At 37.9% G+C, this 23,894-nt stretch overlaps 1 protein-coding gene across 1 annotated transcript in view; it reads right to left on the minus strand.

Annotated features, from left to right (window-relative positions):
- The window catches only part of LAMA3 (laminin subunit alpha 3), a 115,385-nt gene that overhangs the window by 85,322 nt on the left and 6,169 nt on the right, over positions 1–23,894 (minus strand). Inside the window, exons 2-8 of the mRNA XM_042836931.1 lie at positions 22,542–22,694; positions 13,753–13,870; positions 13,307–13,425; positions 11,725–11,895; positions 9,249–9,346; positions 6,554–6,669; positions 883–1,001 (exon numbers count right to left, since the gene is read on the minus strand). Coding sequence (XP_042692865.1) covers positions 883–1,001; positions 6,554–6,669; positions 9,249–9,346; positions 11,725–11,895; positions 13,307–13,425; positions 13,753–13,870; positions 22,542–22,694 — 894 coding nt within the window. The remainder of the gene's footprint in view (positions 1–882; positions 1,002–6,553; positions 6,670–9,248; positions 9,347–11,724; positions 11,896–13,306; positions 13,426–13,752; positions 13,871–22,541; positions 22,695–23,894) is intronic.

Raw genomic sequence — 23,894 nt, forward strand, 5'->3', positions numbered from 1 at the left:
AGGGTCTGAAGCACATGTCAGGAGAAACTGAGAAAAGGGCCTTGATTGGCTTGGAGAGTATACATTTAAGGACAGTACAGCGTCTAGTGGCAGTTTTCTATATCTAGGAGGAGGTTACAGAGAAGACAGAGCCATGTCTTCTTAGACATGCATTGCAAGACAAAAGCCAACTGCCACAAGATGCAACTGGAGAAATTCCCACTGAACAGCAACAAAAACCTCTTTAACATAAGAGTACTTAAGTGCTATAATAAATTACCCAGAGGCCATGCAATCTCCATCCTGGGAAGTTTTCAGAACTGGACTGGACATTTTTTTATGCAAACTGATATTACTTGCATCTATCCTTGGTTTGAATGGAATTCTAATCCAAATGACTTCCAGAGGTCCATCCTACAATTCCACATTTTTTCAGTACCAAAAACCTTCCTTCTTGGTACCACCTTTGTCCTCCTTTAGTCCTGATAATGAAGGAGAGTTCTCTTCCGTTTTGAAGTGTTTTGCTTCAATAAAGAACCAGCTGGACTGCGTTGGTACTTTATTTAGGAAATTTTACTTCCCTTTATTAAGCAGAGAAATGGCAGACTTCATAATAACAGGAAAGGGAATTTTTTGTAGTTAATCTAATTGTTTTATTGTGTAGCCTTATTTGAATCACATAGAACTGTGCATAAACAATTTATGTATCATTATATATTGACAAGGAAAGTTGTATGATGCTAATTATTTTCAGACACCTATTTCCCTACTCTAAGTACAAGTAATAACAGTAGAGAAATGGAGTTATCTATGGTCAGCCTCATAGCTATCAGTGCAGGCACAACAACACTATAGTACACCTTCTCCAAAAACCATTTACTTAAATGACCAAAATCTTTGTACCTGGCAGTTAATGCAGACTCCTCCACCTTCATAATGCCCATGAATATTTAGGCTTTCTCGACGGTGATCAACATCAGCATCATAGTAGCAGTCAGTGGCATGTCCATGACAATTGCAGGCTGCAAAAGTAATACTCCAAGTCAGCTTTCATTACCATGCTAGAATTCATAGAAACATAGAATCACCACGATTGGAAAAGGCCCCCAAGATCATCCAGTCCAACCATCCACCTACCACCAGTATTTCCCACTAAACTATGTCCCTCACTACAACATTCAAATATTTCTTGATCACCTCCAGTGATGATGACTCCACCACTTCCCTGGACAGCCCATTCCAGCACCAAAACACTCCTTCAGAGAAGAAATTTTTCCTAACATCCAATCTGAACCTCCCCTGGAACAACTTGAGGTCATTCCCTTTAGTCCTATTGCTAGTTATGTGGGAGTAGAGGCCAACCCCACCTCACCACAACCCTCTTTCAGGCCACAGTAGAGAGCGATAAGGTCTCTCCTGAGCCTCCTCTTCTCCAGACTGAACAATCCCAGCCACTCCCCATCAGACTTGTGCTCCAGACCCCTCTGGAATACAAGTTGCCCTTCTTTGGGCAACTTGTTGTTTTGTTGCCCTTCTCTGAACACACTCCAGGGCATCAATGTCTTTCTTATAGTGAGGGGCCCAAAACTGAACATAGTACTCAAGTAGTAGCTTCGCTAGTGCTGAGTACAGAATGCTGATAACTTTGCTGCTGCTGGCAATACTATTTCCGATACAAGGCAGAATGCCATTGGACTGCTTCATCTGGGCACAATGCTGGCTCGTATTCAGCTGAATGTTGACCAACAATTCCAGGTTCATTTCTTCTGCAGTCTTCCAGCCAATCCGCCCCAAGCCTGTAGCATTGCCTGGGGTTGTTGTGACCAAAGTGCAGGACCCAGCACTTGGTCTTGTTGAACTTCATCCCATTGGCCTCAGCCCAGTTATCCAGCCTGTCCAGATCTTTCTGTACGGCCTTCCTGCCTCCAAACAAATCGACACTTCGTCGCACGTTAGTGTCATCCACACATTTACTGAAGGTGCACTCAATACCCTTAACTAGATCAACAAAGACTAAACAGGCCCCAGTGCTGACTTCCTGGGGAATGCCACTCATGACATCATCAGATTCAACTCCATTCATCATCAATACAGCAGAGGTGAAAAAAACAACTAGATTATTTATATATACAAACACTCATATGTTTTGTAGTACTCTCCAGAGCACATATTTACCTATCACCAATTAGATTTTCATGCTAGAAACACAGGAAGATCATCTAGACATGAGGAAGACATGCTGCTAGGCTTTTTAGAGAAAAAAATAGTTGTACCATCTCAAAACTATATGCATAAAAGCAGAACTAGAAATCTCCAGATGTATGGTCTCAGCAGTTTTGAAAATACATGAAAAACATGCTCAAATGCATACTCTATTTTTCCATTTCCAAAAATACCTCTGGGTTGATGTATCTGCACTCACACATTCACTATGTATTTATTTCAAATAAACAGTTATAGATAAGTTATACATATTTAAATAAAAAGATATATACAAAAGGAACTCACATAACCATAAATAAAGAGATATCAACAAATTTAGCTATATATTTATCCAGCTGCTTTTCTCTTAATGGAGAAGTTTTAAGTATAAATTCATTTATTCATTCTAATGCCTGAGAATTTTGGATTCAAAAAGATGTACTGTCTGAAAAAACACGGTATAAAGAACAGTAACAAGAGTAATAATAATAAATTGCAATGTTAAAAAAGACAGAATTAGGTGATTGAGAAAATGAATTTTCCCCAGTTTATGGTTGTTTACAGCTTCAGATGTGACAAATTTTACTTTGGGTACTATGTGGTTAGTTCATCTCCTGTATTTTCCTTTTTATTAAGCCAAGTAAAGGTAACAGTTGAACAGAGGATATATACATTTCACTCCATCTCTGAATAATTCTTCTGTTACATTTTTGATTCCTTCTAACAGATGTTTATACTGCAGTGCTCAGAAAAGACTGAAGAGACAGAAAGAGACATATCTGAGAGACTTTGCTTCTAGGCACCTTAATGTCACTTGCATTAGGTGCAACTTGTCAGCACCTGGCCTAGGAAGATCACCTACTGAAAACCTGAGATGTTTCCACTGATAGCTTGTGGTGTTGTATATGCATCAGCCGGTGGGAGACCTAAAGCTAGAAAATCCCTTACTGTTTCAACTTTGGCCAAAAGGCCAAACAGTACAAATTCCAGGACTAGCCCAATGTTCACGACAAGCTTGTAGAAGAGAGTTGACAAATAGCTCTACATTTTGAATAGATCCTACAAGTACAGTTTGAGTAAAGAAAACATATCTAATTTACAAGAGATCTGCTACATGTAACTTGTAATTTGGTCATCATGGAAGATATTAGTCAGAATTAATCTCTTAATTTTGATGCCTTCATTCAAGGAAAGTTCTGTCTTCACTGAAACATTCCAAAACTGGAATACAATACTCATAATACAATTATGAGTAAGAATGAACCATAACAATAAACAAGCAGAACAAATCAAAAGCAGGACCATGGTTTTAACACAAACTTACCTTATTTCCTTTTTTTTTCTTCCAGGAAAAAAAAAAGCTTCCAGAAGCATCTGGATGCTACGTAAGATTTTATTACAAATGCTAAGCACTCCAAGAGAACCTTCCTAGGAGTTCCTCAACTTCTGACTTTATAAAGCAATGGACTTGACACTTGGGAAAACCTTCCCTTTGCTTGGACTAGGGGATAAGACAATCTGGAAAAAAAAGGATTCCTGAAAGTGCCTCAAAACAAAACAAACAAAACAAAACAAAACAAAAGGTGAGAACTCTGGCCCTATTTCATGATGAGGGAAGAATTTCCTTATAATGTAATCCTACCAAATACTATTCAAATTACCTAGTACGACTGGGAGCATAACTCTTGGAAAACCCATTCTCCAAGCACTGTGTGATCATACAAACAAAGCTGGGAAACTGAATCATTCTCTACATCTCCTCTATGCCCTTATGTCTTAATAGCTTTGGACAAGGAAGCCTTTTCATAGAAATTGTCAAAAACAGAGCTGAGGAAAACGATCAGATTCCCTCATGGTTTGCTGCCAGGAACCAGATAGGTCAAGCTTAGGTTCCCTGGCTGGGTTTTGACAAATAAGATGTTGGTTCAAGATATTAAGTCAGCAAATAAAAGAAGCGATCATACAGGAGGGGGGAAAAAAAAAAAAAAAAAAAAAAAAAAAAAAAAAGTGATTTCTGGAAGGAATTGAAAGGAATGAAGATAGGATGGTTTTTTTCACCCTCAGCCCAACTGCCAGACAAAATGAGGATCTGTGCACAGAAATGAACATTTCCCTTTCTCTGTACTGTGAACAAAAGCTCTTTCTAGCCAAATCTTCTGTGAGCTACACACAGCTCACAAGTATGTCTGTTAACACTGATGAGAAATAATTTGGACAAAGTAACATTTTCTCTGGCAGGTGAACATAAAACCCTTCTACTTCACAAAGCAGCTTCTTACAACTTTGAGCCATTTGGTGACCCACACTGTTCTAGGAAACTTACAGAGACTGGCCCCATCTCTTCGAGTTCCCACCAAGCTCTTCCAGCTCCCCCAAAGGAATCTCAGGCTGCTGGGAAGTTAATGAAGCTGTTTTAATTCCTTCACTACCAGCTTCCACAAGAGGCCTGCACCTGGCCAACATTCTCAGCAAATCATCTGGAAATGCTAGAAGCAATCCATTCTAACAACCATATTTTTTTCAGAGGCAGTTAGAAGCTAAGCTGTTTTGGCTCTGAATCTTGCAGGTGAACTTTTATAAACTCATTCTTTCAAGGACGTGACATTATTTATACTCTTTGTCTATCTCTTCCTGACAGAAAGTATTTTTCTTTCAAAGAGGGGAATTCAGATGAGGTTTCAAATATTGTCCAAAAATTGAGTCCCAACATGCCTATCCCTGATCAAACGTTTCAACTTTTTTTTTTTTCCCCTCCTCTCAACACTCTAAGCACTGCAATTTAGATTCAACAGGCAGTCTCTTTATTCCTCAAACTAACTACAGAGGTACATCTATTTGGCTTTCAGATAAGCTCCCCCTGCTAACTGTTTGTACCCACAATCTACAATAATCTTACGAAAGGCAGACAAGTTAAATAACTTAGGCCAGACATCAGGGAAACCAGATGCTACCAAGACATTTGCTCAGAGCAGAACATGCACAGAGATGGCTAGCACCGTACCACAGACACTGTTTTCCAGTCAAAGAGATGCACAACACTCGTGCCTGACACTACATATCCCTCAAGGACAAGACGGCCCATGTGGTCACTCTCACACTTTTACATTTTCTTTAACAAAAGGATTAAACACATGGAAGACGGAAAAAAAGATCAAGGGGCTTCTCCAGCTTGACTGTTCAGTCTGTGGATCTAAAGCACTTGAAACTCCTTAACAAAGAGCACAGAAAGAAAGACATGTGGAGGGGACTCCTCAGCAGGAACATCTTTGTGACCACTTGCATCAGGTCAGCAAGGGGCAGCTGCTGGCTTGAGAAGGGAGCACAGACCAGACCCCTGTCAGTGTTAAAATGACAGGAAGCTCAGAGTAGACTGCTTATGAGCCCAAGACAAGCAAGGCAGAAGTACTGCACTGATTTACGGGTAATGTGTAACACTGCCAAAGTAGGACTCTACTGCTGAAAGGATTTTCAGATGCATTTCATGGTTATTACATTGTAAATTTAGGAGTCTTTGGAGAGATGACATTTTGCACTGGTTCCTGAAACAGTGAGCAAGTTCAATTCCCAAAGGACAGATTTTCTTCTATAAAACTGTTTTATGAGAGAAACTTTTGAACTGCGTGCCTTCATAATATTAAAGATATAGTAGCTACAATGACAAGACCAATGAATAACTCAGATCCTCTTCCCAACAAAAGACAGCAAAGACTGTATCATTATGTCTTACAATTCCCAGCTGCAAACTCTTACTGAATATTTCATTGTTTCATAAGGGGGACTGACCGCATCTTGCTACACTTCACTAAGTACTTCTTATTCCCTCCAAAAACAAAAATTCATGCCACACAGGTAAACCTACAGAGTACCCTCTGCTGACAGTAGCAAAAACTAGAAGTCACAGCAAGAGTTCTCCCTTGACATATCAAGTTAGAGTGACCTGTTTGCAAGTTTAATAGAACTAAGTATTTATGCAGTCTCTCTCTCTCTTCTGAATACAAAGACCTTTGGCAACAGGGAGGCAAGTTTCAAAGCTGTACAAGATGCATAAAATCTCTGCTCTGCTAGGGAAGACCCATGGTTTGTCAGCACAGTGACGACTAGGTGGAGATGTTGATTTAACATACTACAGAATCATTTCCACTTTGCTTATGCAATATTCTCACAGGTATGATGATACTCACTGTTTAATGAGAAGAGAAAAAACACAAATAATTTTCACTGCATCATTTAGTCCTTATTGCTGTGTGGAAAGAATTTTCTCGGTACTGAAAAAAAAGTGTCCAAAAAAAAAAAAAGTGTGCTTGGTACTCACCACGGCTAATTCCTACCCACTCAAAGTCCCTTTTAAACTAACTTATTTTTGACTACTCACGTTCACATATATTTGTGTTCCCAGCTGTCGCAGGTTGCCACTGTTTCTGATTATATCCAGGGCAGCAGTGGTCACAGGTTTCCCCACAAGTGTTATGCTGACATTCACAATGAAACCTACAAAATACAAGTCGCTTATTATACTGAAGTTGGATTTTATTTTTTCCTAATCTTTTTTTTTTCCTTAATCTTTTTGCAGTCCAAGATTCACACGTATTGTGAAAAGGACATAAGTTTATGTGCAGAGAATTCAAAGAGTGATGCTAGAGCATAGCAGAACTTGCTTGTAATTATTCATGACTGGTTACTTTAATTATATGATTACAGGCTTGTTAGCATAAACGAGTTATAGAGAACATGTATCACTGGATTCAATAGAGCGGATTAAGAAACCTTACGCTAGGATATTAAATCAAGCTAAATCAATAGCTTAGGATGTACCCTATTTTAGTTTCATTCCAAGGCTCAGGCATGTTGACCTACAGTAAATCAAAACATCTATCCCTTTTCTATGCATGCTTTTGTCATATTTCAGTTATGCTTGGCTTACAATTACTATCTTTATTAAACCGCAGTAAGAACTCCACCTTGTTACATTTAAAGTAGTTCATACTATTCAAGAAAACATACACCATATTTATTCTGATTTAGCTGAATAGCCTCCATAGTGCAGGCTCTTATTGTGAGCTAGGTCTTATTATCGTGCACAGCAACTGAGTCCTAGGAGTAACAAAAGACCCCTGAGACTGGAAAGGCTTTTCCCCGTTATCTGCGTAGCCTAACAACCAAGGGGCAATAAAATTTTAGTGTGTGATCATTCTTTTCTGGTAGATTTCACACTTTCTGCACTTACTTTTCTCCAGCATAGGCGTCTGAAAAGAAAGTACTCATTTGCCCAGTTATTCTTCAGTAGAAAGCAATTTAAATTATTACATTATATTGATAGTTTGTTTAAATGCCACCATGGATAAAGCAACAGCTATTTTAAACTAGGCTCTTAAAATGTGTTTTGGAAAGCCTGATTATTCATAGCCATTTTTCTAGAGCAGATGAACCACAAAGGCCTAATCTAGCTCCTTGTGAAATCAATATGTAAATGATAAAATTCACAGGGAAAGGGAACCTTTCCTATAGATTACAGATAAGTGAATTACTAGTTGTTATCGCTTTTAATTCAGGCTCACTCACAGAAAAGTACATTTATAAATGAAGGTATATTAAGACAACATACCCATTCTTTGATGTAAGTATACTCCTGCTGCCAAATGACTGAAATAACATTTTTTTTTGCTAATTGCTCATATATGTGACAATAAAAACACTTCTTAAACAATTAAAAGACTGTAAAGATAATTGTAAAATATCCCAGATATAGCTTTTGCAACTATTATTCTAAACAAATATTATTTAGAGCCAGATATCCAAAGGACAAATAGTCATCAGTCCTAAGTTCTGCTCCAACAAAAGATTCAAGCAGAAAATGCAGACATTTTTATTAACTTTACGGCTGTTTTCATTAATAAATTAAGAGTACAATATTGAAAGAAATGTGTTACTTTTACAAGTATTCATATAGTCAGATCACTGAAAAGAAGTGCCATTTCACCATCAACAAGGCAAAAGCTCTGAGTAATCTGATCTATCTGTAGATATCCCTGTTCACTGTAGGGGATGTGGGCTGGATGACCTTTATAGGTCTCTTCCAACACAGACGATTCTATGGTTCTAAGAAAAGGGTATAATTCATTCAGTTTCTGTCTTTATTTTTCCAAGTAATTGTCAAAAGCATTGGATCTTGTCTGAGCTCCATACTGTTCCATATCTTGAGTGTGTTCACTTTGTTCATAAGTTGGCCTTCTAATTTCTTCTGTTGGGAGATGATATCAAGCCGTGTTTTCCAAAAAGAATTCAAGGTTTCTAATGAATTATTAAATCTTATTTCAGATAAAAAGAAAATCTAATACTTATTATTCTCTACTCAGCTCTTGTGAGGAAAGAAAGATCAGATAGTACTACCTATCTGTAGTACTGTGTCCAGGCCTGGGGCCCCCAGCACAAGAAAGACACAGAACTCTTGGAGCGGGTCCAGAGGAGGGCCACTAAGATGATCAGAGGGCTGGAGCACTTCTACAAAGAAAGTTTGAGAGAACTGGGCTTCTTCAGCTTGGAGGAGTCTCTGGGGAGACCCCATTGTGGCCTTCCAATATTTGAAGGGAGCGTATAAACAGGAGGGGGAACGGCTGTTTATGAGGATGGATAGTGATAGGACAAGGGGGAATGGCTTTAAACTGAGACAGGGGAAATTTAGATTAGATATTAGGAGGAAGTTTTTCACACAGAGGGTGGTGACGCACTGGAACAGGTTGCCCAAGGAGGTTGTGGATGCCCCATCCCTGGAGGCATTCAAGGCCAGGCTGGATGTGGCTCTGGGCAGCCTGGTCTGGTGGGGTGGTTGGTGACCCTGCACATAGCGGGGGGGTTGAAAATAGATATAATCATTGTGATCCTTTTCAACCCAGGCCCTTCTATGATTCTGTGATATTTCATATAGAATAGTTCTTGACATGTTTTCACATCAATTATTGTCAGATTCTCGTTTTTAAAATATAATGAAAATGTACATTTGGCAGTAAAAAAAAAAGGCCATTTGAAAACATTTGCAGGCATGAAATTAACGTCACGCTCACTTTACTTACTGGTATTGGTTTTCAGCACTTTTCGCGTTACATACTTCAGCATGGCCATGGCAAACACATCGACCACCAATACTGATGTCCTTTATACTGTAGTAATACTATGGAACAAGCAGAGTTATATTCTTGTATAATGGTATGAATATCAACATCAATTATTTCTACATTGTTAAACCTTGCCTATCAGGATTTTAAAGGCATGATTTTACAAAGGGGCAAAGCCAAGCAGTCAATAGTCAAATCTGTATTGATGTTATGACTCAGTGTGAGTTCCAGCAAATCGAAGTCAATGCCCATATAGCAACAAAATCCATTTGCAGGTTTGTGCAGCTCACAACAATTGCATACTGCTGTAGCCTTCCACTCTCCAGCAGCTACGCAACCATCAGTACCTGAGCCCAAAGCTTGCTAAAAGCCAGCTTGAGGATGGAGAAGTAAAATACATCATCAGCATCAGTTTGTGAGACCTTGGTCTGGTCAGCAAATAGGACATGCTTGTGTGCGCAGCACTGTTTTGCCCATTCAATCATATGTTGTCACTAAGCACTAGAAACAGTTCTAGAAGATCAGTTCTTTGACAAAAGTCACTGTGACTCAAGCTAGATTTGAAATTGTGACCTGAAATCAAACCGCTCTGTAACTCATCCTAATGCCTTTCAGGCATCCAGGCAACAGAAGATAAAAATGTAATAAGTTCAACTCACTAAAAATCCCATTAGCACATAATATCAATAGTAACTACCGTATATATTTTTTGTAGCTGAGAAGTTGTTTACCAAGCAGAACAAAGAGCTGGTTGTAATTTTTGATCTCGGTGTACCTCCAGAAAAAAAATTAAAGGGACAGTTTTAATGCCACTGGTGGATAAAAAGGGTTGAAACATTTTGCAATTTTATCTCCTTCGCTCTCCCATTCACAATATAGCCCATGTAAGAGGCTATACACTGCACTGCAGGTGAAGTTGTCTGGCACAGAAAGAAGCTTTTCCAAGGCTGAGAGCTGAGAGCCTTTTCAACTCCCTTGTCTGGCTTCTGTAAAGCTACTTTTTTCTAGGCAGGTGAAAAACAGAAGATGGGAAATGAGATCTACACTATTTTTCTGAACAATCTCTATTCAAATATACAAGTTAATTTCTTACTATGCCTACCATTTTCAGACTGTAAATAAAATCTGTGTTTCCAGTGCCTTCAAGCACAGCTACAAATAACTACTGTGATTCTTGTAATCATATTTAACTGTTTGGGGTTTTTTTCTATAGTAAGATTTTTCACAACCAGGTCTACAGTTACGTGCAGCTTAGCAGAGCTATACTGTACTACTAACAGTAGTTGTACTGTTACTGCTTAGTAATAAATCATATTAGTAATAGGCCAAAACAATTAATAGGTCACAGTATAGACATAAAACATACCCTATAAAATTTGATGTGCCATGAATTTAAACCATTAATGGAAGACAGACAGTTACTTGGACAGGATAAGAGAACTCGTCTGGTTTTCATCTGTTTCTCTACTAAGTTGAACACTCAGACTTTTCTCAGTAATATTAACTCTTTCCTAGACTTTGAAGGTCTCCACAATGAGAATTTGTGCTCTCTTCTACCAATTCAATATAACACTCAATGTTTTTTTCATTTGTCCCACATGCCATAGCCATAACATCAAAAGTACCTTACATTAAGACTAGGCTCCTTGCCAGGTAAATACTGCATTTACACTTGCCTGTAAGTAGCAACTTAAAATTTACTTAAGGCAATAAAGGTACTTAATGTGAATGCTATCAAGAAGCTGGAACATTTTTAGTTACTTTTGATGCAGAAACCCACACACATATGCAGTGCCTCACCCCAGAGCTTCCTCCAATTATTACTGAGGCTTCATTTTAAATAAAAAGGTTAAAAATAACAATATAATATGAAGTTTACAACCTCTGTAGTATATGAATTTCTATGCATAATTCCTTTAAGGGATTTCCTTACATGGGAACAGGACTCTGGCCGTTTAGCCGCAGGGGATAGCCCCCGATTCACTGAAAACTCCTATGCATCTCAAATAATTAATGTACAAATGGCAACTTTTGAGTACTCTTTTTGATTCCTGCTCCTTTAGAAACTCAGGTACTATTTCCTGAAAATCTCTTTGAATAAATAAGGGAAAGCAATGTAAAATAAAGCTGATGAAATCTAGCTCCTCAGCTCTGTGAAAGACAGCTCAGAAGATTTCTGGACAGGCTCCTAACAGTTCCAGTGATGCATCCAATTTCTTTTAATATTTGAAACCAGGAAAGAAGATAGTCTGTTAAAAATCTTTACTTCCCCTCTCTAACCCTGTGCTATCTCAGCCGCCTTCTTACCTCAAATGGACCTGAAGAAAATAAAGGGATTTATAGATGGGTCACTGCAAATCTTTATTTTTTTCAATGTTGCAAACTTTAAAAAAAGAAATAATTGAATACACCTCTGTGAAAAAACAGTACTTACTCTGCGGGTTACAGTAGGGTCTCGTTGAGCTTTTGATATCAAGTGGCCAAGAAGCGTGTTAGTTCTGAGAAAATGAAGGCGGATGTTTGTTGCTTTTGTGAATTCTCGAAGACTAGGGGAATAAGTGAAGTTTTGTGCTCCTGGGCGGCCATTTACCAAAGAGACTACAATCTAACAAGAAAAGTAAGTATATTTTTATTAAAACTTATCAGCTGTAAGTATCAGTACTGGGCACAGAGCCAAGTTTTGATTAATAACAGAACCAAAAGGTTTACTATTGTTTCTGAGCACATTTCACTCTGAAATCAAAACATAAAATGCACCGGGAAAAAAAAAACATGTCTTGGACTCTCCTGAATTCTCATTGCTCATATCACACTGCCTTAATGGTGTACCCACAATAGTGATTACACGGAAAGAACACAATTTGACAGGAAAAAAAACAACCAGGAACAGCTACAAATAGTTATATTAACAGTTGATGGTGTCAGCGGAAGTTTTGCCTGAGTGAAAACGCCAGATTTTGGCTCTTTTCCAAAGCACATTTATTTTTGGGTTAAGGCACAAACATTCCTGGAAAATATTATTGTTACCAGGTCCAATGCCTAAGAGCACATTAACAGTCTCCTAAGGAAAGTACATGGTGTTACTTTACAAAATCCTTTCACATGAAAGCAGGTTTGTCTGACTTTCCAAACAGGTGCTCCAGCACTTCTTTATTTTTGAAGAAATTGGTGCCAGCAGCCTAGCAACCATGAATCTATATTAAATAAGCAATCCAGTGTGCATGTAGACCTCTGAGTAAGAGACTTTGTTTAAAAACAGCCAGACAACAGATTTCTAGTTTCAAACATCTGCAATAATCTGAAGCGTGCACCAGCAATGCTCTTCTACATAAACTGTTCTTGTAAAAATTTTACAGTTACATTAGTAGGCAATATCTACTTTAAACTACAACACCAGATTCATATGCACAAAACTCTGGACAATTCTGGAGTGGTTTAGATGTGTATTCTCACTGCTTAAGACACAAAACAAGAACATCAGCAAGAGTGAACAGTACAGCCAGGAATTTAGCTTCAAATGAAGTCACACAAGCCACATTTTTGCTTATAAAGGAACGGCAACTAAACTCAAAGCAATACTTTTGCAAGCACATGTAGTATATTATTTTTAAAAATGTAGTATTTTACATATTTTTTTCTTAAATAGTTACTTATTCTTGAATGGTCTACAGCATTTGGTCCCATGAGGAATTCATATGCAGTAAGTTAATTCAGACGCAGAAACCACGCAGAAAATGCAGTCATTATCTTCAAATGCATATTCCTTAAGAGAGGTAACCTAAACCACAACAAGGAATCCATACATGCGGCCCTGCCCAGTGGTGTAAGTTAGAAAAAGTCAGCTCATCCTCCAAAAATTTCACCATCTACTAAAAGTCATGGTTATGGATCTATTAATTTAGTTTCAAGCAGTAATAACCAATAAATTACTTTATGTTCTAGGTTTTTATTTTAACTGCAAACTTCTAAAACTGTTCACTTCCACCATTACACATCATTTTTCTAAAAGCACTTACCTCTCCATTTTCAAGAGGCACAATGCGAGAATACTCTGTAGTGCAAATGACATCGCTATCCCTCCTCACGGGAACATTTGCTTCCTTTCCAAAGCGTTCCAAACAATCTGCTTTGGAGTCTGGTCAAATCAGAGTTATTTTTATATATGAAAATATACACTATTGTTCTAATTTGAATTAACAAAGAAATTTTACCCGAAAGCTCAGAGAATTTCTTCCCCTCGTTAAAGAGAAACAACAACTGATTTCTTCACTTAGCGCATAAAAATGAAAATTCCTAAATATAAACTGTAAACTATCATCTATAACTAAACGTTTTTGACACCCGCTGCCTCCATTACTGCTAAAACATTCAGCAAAATACATGGCCTGATTTTCCTGCTACTGGGCAAACGATTAAAGAAACTTGCCTACAAAAGAGCAGCAATGCAAGACTTAATACTTACGAGCAAAATACTGCCAGGGAGTGTAAGTTCTTCCAAAGTCCACTGATCTTTCTAAGATCCAGAGATCTGGACGAGGAGAATTTGCAAACTTGATAAGAATGTAGGCAACATGGAAGAGCTGGTAACAGAGCATACAGAAGTATTATTAGAAGCTTTTTGAACACCTCAGAAGTACCACATACTAGAACAAATGCTACTAAATCCCTTTTCTGCTGTGTACAGTGAGAAAGTTATCCTCTGCTGTTTCATTCCCATTAAAATAATAGGCCAGATTCCAAGCTGGTGTTCTCTGAGTATTTGTATCAACCCTTCTCAACTGGCATTGTGCTCCAATACACTTAAAAAGCTGGAGTAGAACTGTGCTATAAGCCATCCGTTACATTTCAGAGTGGTTCTGTTCCACATCTGACTGATGGCTTGGGTGTGTTAAGGGTATAGTACTTAGCCTTGAAAAATCAGCATTTCAATTCACTTAGATAAAATACTTTTACAGAATCCTGGCACATTCTCTCTGCTTGTTATATTCCAGACACATAACTGTGCTTGTAGTTAAGGAAAATCACATTAATCAAAATACACACACTCTTTACACTGGTATTCCTTTGGTTGTATTTGATAATAATTCAAGTTATCTGTTCCCTCACTACAAAGATATTTCTAGATAATTTTGCCACTTTGTGAGTAACAAAAGCAAGTCTCTGCAGAGTTTCATGTGTGTCAAATATAACGGGAGAGATTTTTATGACTGGCAGTTCTTCCATATTCTGAAACCACTCAGAATATGGACGTAGACCGCAAGGCAGAAAGCTCCCAAACACTAAAGCAAATATGGATTTGACATGAAATCCTACTCTAAGTCAAATTTAGTTCATTATTACGAATTTAGATCATTAGATTTCAAACTACAAATATGTTCAAGCTCCCAATCACAAACTGGGACTGCTATCTGTTGCCATGCCTGGCCCATTCAGCTGTCAGCTAGGACCAATTCAGCAGCTCTCACAGCAGTCAGAGCCACCAAAAGCAGATGCAAATGGCCTATAAAAAAAAAAAAAAGGAGCAGAAATTTTTGTCCCTATCCAGTACTGTGCATAGTTTACTAAGTAATGGTATCAAGCAAATTAAATGGCAGTCATTCTGTTGACAACATCATTCTTTTTCCAAGGGCTAGACATGGTGACTACACAGGTGAAGTAATGTCCTTAAATTACCGACTGAAAGTCCCCAAACCAGATGTCAGAAACAGCTGAATACTTTGAAGACTGTGCCGAAATTTGCTGCTACTGAGTTTCTGATACTCAGCCAAAGTAGCTTCCGCCACTTGACAGCCAAGTGTAAGAGTAGGGATTTTGGCCATACAGCCCTTACATGCAATTCAGTATGGCCATTCAGACTGAAACCGGGTATCCTCACAGAGAAGGGCCACAGTTATGTAATTCCTAAAAGAAAACAGGTTTATGTTCTCAGTTTTGGACAACAGGATCTCTCAAAGCTAGGTCTGCACTGGGCAGGCAACTGCTTACCTGTCAGTATTCTCACTTCCCCTATGCTTTAATGTCTTTAGGAATTCCATCCTCACATGCTCTATTGAGGATGGAGGACATTCTGCATCAATCAAATCAGATCAGACTTCATCAAGACAAGCAATTTAGAAAGCTCATGGGGACACAAAAGAAGCATACAAAAAGGCAGGCTGCGTCCTCCAGTGCACTGCTATTTGTAGCCACGTATTAAATCACTACAACAATGACCTTCTACCTACTCTCCAAAAAAGCTGGCAGCACCTGCCTCAGCCTGTCACACATTGTATTCTTTTCCTCTGATGCTGCTCAAAGAGCTGATACAAATTCATCACTAAGAACTACCACAAAGAGAGAAATATTTCCACAGAAAGTCTTGCAGGTTACTGTCAGACTCTTAAAAGAGCTCACTTAGATTGAGAGTCACACCACCACGATTGTAATGATACAATGTTACATATCTCTAATGACATGCATATTATTTATGCTAACAAAATACAAAATCCCCTATAACGTATCCTCAAGGGAATTCTAAAAAAGTATAATAAAATTGTTTAAAATTTTGGCTCTATTTTCTCAAAATTTTAAACAATTTTCTAAATGAGGAATTCCCAAGACTTGTTTGATTCTTGACACGTGTTTGCAAATACATGTCAAAAAGAAAGTTAGATGTGTCTATACAAAATTATAGATTATTTTTCTCCACCCTCCACCATAAACTCAAAACAGAATGAAATGAATTGTTCATTAAGTGCAGTACATAAACTAGTACAAAACAAAGACACACTCTGTTCTATGCAATTCTGCTGTGTGCTGCGCATGTAGGAAAGGATGATTCTCCATTTTTGGTTCATGGAGAATAACAATTTCTGGTGTGGTAATAAGAAAACTGAGGTCAGATACACCATCTATCTGAGGCAACTTGAAGGTTTCAGGATGTGTTTTAAAGAGATACCACAACAGTTCCTCTTCATATAATCCAAATGTTAAAAGAATGGTGAACAGCTATTTCCACAAGGAGAATATTTCCTCAAGACAGTATTAGCAGGTATATCCACACCACCAAAATTACCTCAGTGTAATAGACTGTTCTTGTTGCTTCTGATATGATGCTATTGTGGCTGGCATTGCACATTACCCAGAAGACAGTGAGGCTCCTACACTGATAGATGTCCTTTAACAGCAAAGGTATGACCTTACTGTACTTGCTGTGTAAACTGGAAAAGCAGGTGAGAAAGTGGTAAAAATTTGATGATCATTCAGTAGATAAAACAAAACTCTCAGATGTGGGCCAATGCAGGAGTGGGATTTTAAGGAAGCACAAATTGCTCTCACCTCACAATAACAGCAGTTATCATTTATGCAACTCCTCCAAAACATTCCTCAGTACCACCGATTTCACAGGGTTGGCATGTGCATGCCCAAAAGTTTCTTGCTATAATGAAGCATTAAGGTCTCAAGCGCTGATTTTTCTCAAAGACCAATTGATAAAAATAACAATATATTTAAATGAAGTAGAATCCTATGTGTTACTGATCCAACTGAAACTTTGTTGTTGCAAAGAGTTCAGCACCCCCTCTGTTTGTAACCTCTCAGTAGGACCTGAAGCACTCTTATAAATGCAGAGACTTACTCGTCACTCCCAACAATCAATATGTAGCCATCTCTAACCATGGATTTTACAGATGAAATTCAAAAACATCAAGTAGAGAGAGCTGAGACAGCATTTTTGGCAGGCATCTGGAAAAGAACTACTGTAGAGGTTTGGAGAAAAGCCGACATGGATAGTGTCTGAGAGGCATCAGATCAATTGAAAGTGTTTCATACGGTTTAATGACACACACATTTATGCAGCAGTGTTGATTTTGCAGAAATGACGACAGTGACTGGAGAAGCTCACGCTGCACAGCACACAGAAGCCATTCCCTACACGTTAGACTCACCCTGTTGGGTACAGAAGCCAGAAATAAGCAGAGGACTTCCAACATCGTTCACTTAGAACTGTGCATGCTGTATTCATATGTCATGGTTCTATGTTTTTGTTTTTGCTTTTTTGTTTTTGGGTTTCAGCATTCCACGTCAAAACATCATGTAGTGTACGGGGCATTAAAGTGTCACTGCCCCAGTTCCAAGTTCCTATCCCTGTACATTACAGCAGTCACGGGATCTGGCCCTTCCGGGTGGGGGGGGCGCTCTCTTACTGCCTTGCCGTGGGTGCTGGAGGTGCTTTCCTGGCCGTTCCAAGCTTTTCAGGTTTGAATCGGTCCCGGGAACTCTCTCTCTCTCATCTCGTCTGATTTATTAATCCCAATTTCAATTAAATTGTATATATTGTTGTTATCTTGTATTCCAATATTATAGTAAAATAAGTTTTTCCTCCATAGATTGTTGCCACTGTTCTTTTCCTCCCTTCCTTCTTTCCCATTTTTGTGGGACTGGGGTGTGGGGGGGAGGCAGAGGCCTGTCGCCCCTGTCACAGACATAGATTGATCTGATCAACTCCGTGACATCATACCACTTCTTCATTCGACCAGTCACCAGTGCTAAGAAGCTATGCTCCTAGATTTAGTTATCTAAGATCGTGCCTGTGAACATGCCTCAGTGGAGATGCTAACTCTTTTCTCTATATCGCAGTCAGTGTGCAGGATCAAAAGGGAGAATCACTCCACATTTCACATTTCACATTCTGGAAGGAATGCTTTTGGAAATGAAAGGGTAGTCCATTGTCCAGGTTCAATCTGTCCTTGGTCTTTTTGCCAAGGCTGCAGGCAAATACATCAACTATTGTCAGTTACAATCCTGTAACTTCTCATGCAGCCATTTTTCCATTGGGAATTGGACAAAGACCAACTCAATGCTCATAATTATTTCTTACATATGGCCTATTTCTTCACAGAACACTGAAGCTATTCATTTGGGAGAGCATTTATATAGTTCAGACCTCAGTTGTTCAGGAGATAAACATCCCCTTATGAAGGCTACAATCCAAAGTTCAAAGAACACAGAAGTACTGTCAGCACTGGAAGAAAACATGGGGAAGCATGGAGGGTTGAAGGCTATCAATAGAGGTTCTGCTTTTATTATGTTGAGTTGAAAGTGAAGACAACACATCACAGATCAAAGTAACATAGAGATGGACCACAGAGGGGGAGATGGCAGAAGCTGAAGTACAGACATTGAGGGAAGTAAGTGAAATCAGTAAATGGGAACAAAAGTCTTCCTAACTGGATGCTGAAAACCAGAAGAAGGTAGTATCAGGAAATCTAGGGAGAGCAATCCTTCAAGTATGTGTCTGTACATTCTAAAAATTAAATTCTCTCAACACCAATATATGCCTTATTGCAAACAATAATAAACCAAGCCATTCAACCTGTCTTTTTTAATTAAACTTTTAAGAGAACAGCAAATAGCCTTTTTCAGAGCATAAAATACGAGCAAGAAAGGTTTTTTTAGGGTGACTACATCTGTCAACTCTGCTTAGGATGGTTGTATTGGGGCAGAGGAATAAATGGAGCATTTGTTATCTGGATCTAATTTCAGGATCATCTTTTATAAACTGTTGTCAGCAGTCAAGTACAGTGAATGCAATTACTACTTTTGGAGGCAGTTTAGTACAGCTTACCCTGATAGCTTCTCCTGAGAAGGGTTTACAAGACACTATATTTTACAGAATTGTTGTTAAATTAACAACTAACTTCAGATCCATTTTAAGAAATAGTGTCAGAGCATTAATAAGTTAAGAATAATTATTTTAATAAACACAGTCACTGATTAATATTCCCAACAAAAAATATTTTTTGTCAATCTCCACCCAGATGATTACTATAAAACAAAAACTAAATCCATAAGAAATATCTACCATGAAAAAGAACTCAGAATATATACAACCATGAGAGGTTTTTACAAATTCTTTACGTGCTTCAATTGGGAGTGACAAAAACATGACGTACTCCACAGGCCACACCATAAATCTGAAATCTATTTCAGTTTCCTTCCCTGCCTACAGAAAGTACTATTTTGTACACTACATTCCATTTCTTGCCTTCAATTTACAATACTACCTAATTAATAACATCACTACAAAAAAATAGCATTTAACATATTACTGAAGAAGACCTCACTAAGTCTTAAGTCTCTCAGCACCATACTATTGCCACAAAAAGCACAGTAAAAAAAGTACAGATAACTAAAAGCTATGTTAAAAAATATCATGGACAACACTTTATAAAGATTAACAGTTAGACCTTAGTTAGATTTGTTCTGCACCACACACTATAACACAATCCAGAAACTTCACCTTCTACTTCAGAAGAGTTCAGGAAAAAAACACCTGGGGGAATATTGGTGTAATATTTGCTAGGCATTAAGAAAGCCAAAAACAAGAGCACACCTGCTATAGTCAGGCAATCCAAAGCATCACAGAAACTGCAGCTAAGTTCACTCAGATGTTACCGAATAGTTAAAAATGAGTTGACAACTATGTTGGGAAGATTTTGATCAATTAAAGGAATATGTGAATCTTCATTTGATCCAAATATTTTAAACAAGTGAGGAACAGCCAAAGCATAAGTAAGTATGTAAACTGAGACACCGCCTCAGGGATCAACATTATAATTATTATTCAGGTCTGTGATTGATTAGAATTGTAACTGTAGTGCAGAAAGTCAGAAAGGGAAGTAAAGCAGGGCTTCAAGTTTTTTGCTTTTTCCTCATATTACCAGGAACAACAAAGTGAGCAATCTTCTAATTTAAAGATTTAAGATCCTGAAGGAACTTTGACTGTCAAAATCTCCCCCAGTCCTTCTAAAACAGGAACAGCAGCACGTGGGTGCTCTAACACCATTTTAATAAACTCTCAAGCTTTCAACTATTCAATTAAACATTCTCTTCAGAATACTAGCAAAAGACTCCACTGGGACTCCACTCTGAGTCTTAAAGACATAATGGCAGGAACACATCAAATTAAAAGTCTTGTGATGGTGCACTAAGCTCCACTTCCTCTAATTGTGATTATTTGATAACAAACTTACAACTCAGTCATTGCTTATCTGCATGCATGTGTACCTTACTCTTTGCTGTATTTTGGACATGCATAAACATGCAAAAGTACTTCTCTGTTTTGTCTTCAGAAAAAGGTGACATTAAAAGAAAGAACAAGCTATCAGTGAGTAAAACCACATTTGTGATACCTTTCTAGTATCACAGCATGTAGTTCTGCAAGGCATTTAGGCACACATTTGATTTCAAGCACATTAATTTTACCTTAAATAAAAAGCAAAATAGCACTCTAAAAGTATCTGTCTGCCTGTCACTGTCAACTGCATAGAAAGTCTGCAAGATTAACAGAGTAAGATCTTAATTTTTAAGAGCCTGAAATAAGGTAAGGAGGGCTGAGTTCTCAGTATTTACCTGTTTGCTTGAGTAGACTTACTCTGTCACAGTATTTACTTTTCCTCTTTATTATTAGTTATGTGCACTACAGCTTGAACTTGGAATGGGAGAATACTGAGCAAAACGTCAAAAGTAAGTCTCAAGTTCAAACCAATTCTGAGATTAGGGTTTAACTGACTGAACACAGATATGAAAATGTCTGTGAAGTGAAAAACAAACAAACCATATGAGCCCTACTAAATCCTCATCCATTCACCAAATAAAATTATCCCTTCCTGATCACGAGACCTGAAATCATTTTGACCTTAGTCTTCTGTTTCCCTCGTTTCCTCACAAGGGATTTTGGAGTCACCATTCCAAGAGGTACCAGTGTAAAGAGAAATACAGTCTTTCCTACTGAGAAACCCTTTAACTAGAATTTCAGCACACAGTTGGTCTCTAAGGAGTACCACAGGAAAAGGACATTCAGTCAACATCCCTACCCTGAAAGAAAGTGATTTCTCAGAAATTTACTCAACCCATAATAGATTAAGTGACTATCAGCAGCTCCTCCAAAGAAGCTAGCAAAGACTCAGAGGAAACAGTGGTTTGGATCAGTTTAGAGTAGTTTTGTGGGCGCTACATAATGTTCTGATGATGACATTCAAGTTTTGGTTGCAAATATGAAGGGCTACACAGCAAAGCAATTTACAGACTCTAGGCTGCAACCTTATTCTGTGTTTTACAGAGACCACGATGGGTGCAAGCAGCTCGCTTCCTGGGAGCACAAAGTATCAGGGAATGCTATACTCCTCAACAGTGCATTTTATCAGAAAGAGCAACATGACTCAGAGAGATCAGACCAAGGTGTGCTAGGCTAGTGAGGATACTCTGGCATAAAACTTTATCAGCTTATACATGACTCTCAGTTCTTCCCAGTTCTAGAAGAGGTAAAAAGGTTTGCAGCTGAATCCCCAACAAAGTAGCAGCAACACCTCATAGAGATTTTTTTTCCTTTGTTATTCTCCTCTTGCTATTAACTAAATTGAAAGCCAATTTAAAAACAATAATAATAATAACAGTCCTATCTATCATCGGTATCAGTAAATAGTTACTACTGACCAAAAAACAATTATATTTAGACACATATATATTGTAGCCCCCAATATATATTTATAGCAACATATTTTCAGCTGGTGTAAAATTTCAGACAATAACTAATTTCTTTGGATCAGTGCCCAATTAAGGCAGCTGAGAATCCAGCCCTGTGGCTTGAAAGCTACATTTACAGCTTTTACTGTGAGCTATTTGCCTATCACCTGCTGAACAAATACAGGTGTTCACGTTACTATCATCATACTACTTCCTATTACACTGTTTTTGCTGTCTCCACCTTTTTAGGCCATGTTATCAATATTTTTCTGTCTATCTTGAAGATCTTGCTGGATGATAGAGGAACCAGAAGGATCCCTGAGGCAAAAGCAGACTCTGGACATTATTCTCAAATTGCGTGTATGAAAGGATCATGAAATCTCTTCCCTTATGGACTCATGAAAAAGGAGAATTTGCAGTGTAAGCAGAGCCCCAGTTTCACCTGGCCAATCCCCTCAGACAAACAAGTTTCAACGTCTCTTCATGACAGCATAACGTCCCTGAATCAGGGCGATACCCATGGCAAGAATCTACATCATTATAATCACTCTAATAAAGTTGAATTTGTTAAAAAAAAAAAAAAAAAAAAATAAAAAAAAAAAAAAAAAAAGAAAAAAAAAAAAAGAAAAAAAAATATGGCATTGGAAGTTAAAATCACTTGTTCAAACATCCCTCCCAACTGCGCAGCTTTTACGTAGATGCAAGAAATGAAATGATCATACCTTAAACAACAGCTCACGCACTCACCTGCCCCAGATCTAAAGTGACATTGACTTCATTGTACTTTAAGCCCTTAGAAAGAGGAGGACTTTGCCACCAGCTCTCCGTTCCATCAATGGCATTAGTGATTGGGTGAGCTTTACTGGGATCACCAGCATTGCAGTAGTCACAAAACTGTCCCTGAAACACAGAAAATTAAAGAGGTTGTCTCAGTCAAGATTGTACATGCTGCAGATGCGTGCTCTTGTTCACTGAGGTTCTGAATTGGAGCCCAGCCTAAAAATTGAGTTAAATCTTGCTTCTCTATGTATATAGTGTGCTTGTACAATGATTTCTCTTGCAATTAAAACTTGTATTTATACCTGGAAATACAGAATGACATTTCAGAAATCTCTTTAAAGATAAAGCAATACATCCTTTATTTTATTAATACATTTACTGATACTTTGTTGCTGAAATTATCTGTATTACATCTGCAGGCACTTCCACAGGAATGTAATGAAACAAAGACACAGCTGGGATAACACCAACATAAAATTTACCCTCAATTCTCCTAAAAGACTGTGAAACATCAACGTATATACATGGACCAATAGTAACAAACCCATAAAAAATCATCTACAACTTCGGAATGCGTAAATTTATAGTTACAATTTTATAGCATGAAAAAATATATATCCGTGTTACATATATAACACATTCTGAATCAGAAACTTGAAGAAATACACATCTATGGAAAGCGCTATGGATTACACAGAGTGTTCCCTTTAAGGACAATGAAAGAATCCCATTGTATCTTCATCTGCCAAAGTTACCACACAATTTTTAATCCACTATTAAAGCCACACTCCGGATATGCCCTGATAATCTCTCTTTGGTAGTTTCTAAAGCTCTTTATGCTGTTCCATACAATAATGATGAATAAACTTCAGGAAACTTAATTTTAATTTGGCATATTGGCTTGTCTCATAGTAGTATTTTTATCTTCAAGAAACTGCATTGTACAGTCTACTAAGATTAGTGCTGAAGAATCAAAATTAGCTATTAAGGAATCTTTTCACTGTCCAATTCACATCTTATTCCAGTCACTGGGTGTAGATAATTGACGTGAGAGAAACTGTGCCAGGCACAGATCTTTCTTTGTAGAACCTCAACAGAAAAATGACATTTTCATTAAATGCTACAATCCCCTTAGTTTACTTCAGCCAGACAGTCGCTTGAACAGTTCAGTCTGTGATGTGCTGACACTGCATTGGATTTGTGTTTTAAAGAAGGTAGTATGTCACATTTGAACCTTCTCCTTTTCTAACTGAACAAATTTTTAACAAGATGTTGTATAACCAAGATGTTATAATTTTGTATAACCAAGATGTTATAATT

This window comes from Centrocercus urophasianus, unplaced genomic scaffold (assembly GCF_019232065.1).
Source record: "Centrocercus urophasianus isolate 14NV4802_14NV808 unplaced genomic scaffold, USGS_Curo_1.0 seq_11, whole genome shotgun sequence".
In the NCBI taxonomy this organism is placed as follows: Eukaryota; Metazoa; Chordata; class Aves; order Galliformes; family Phasianidae; genus Centrocercus; species Centrocercus urophasianus.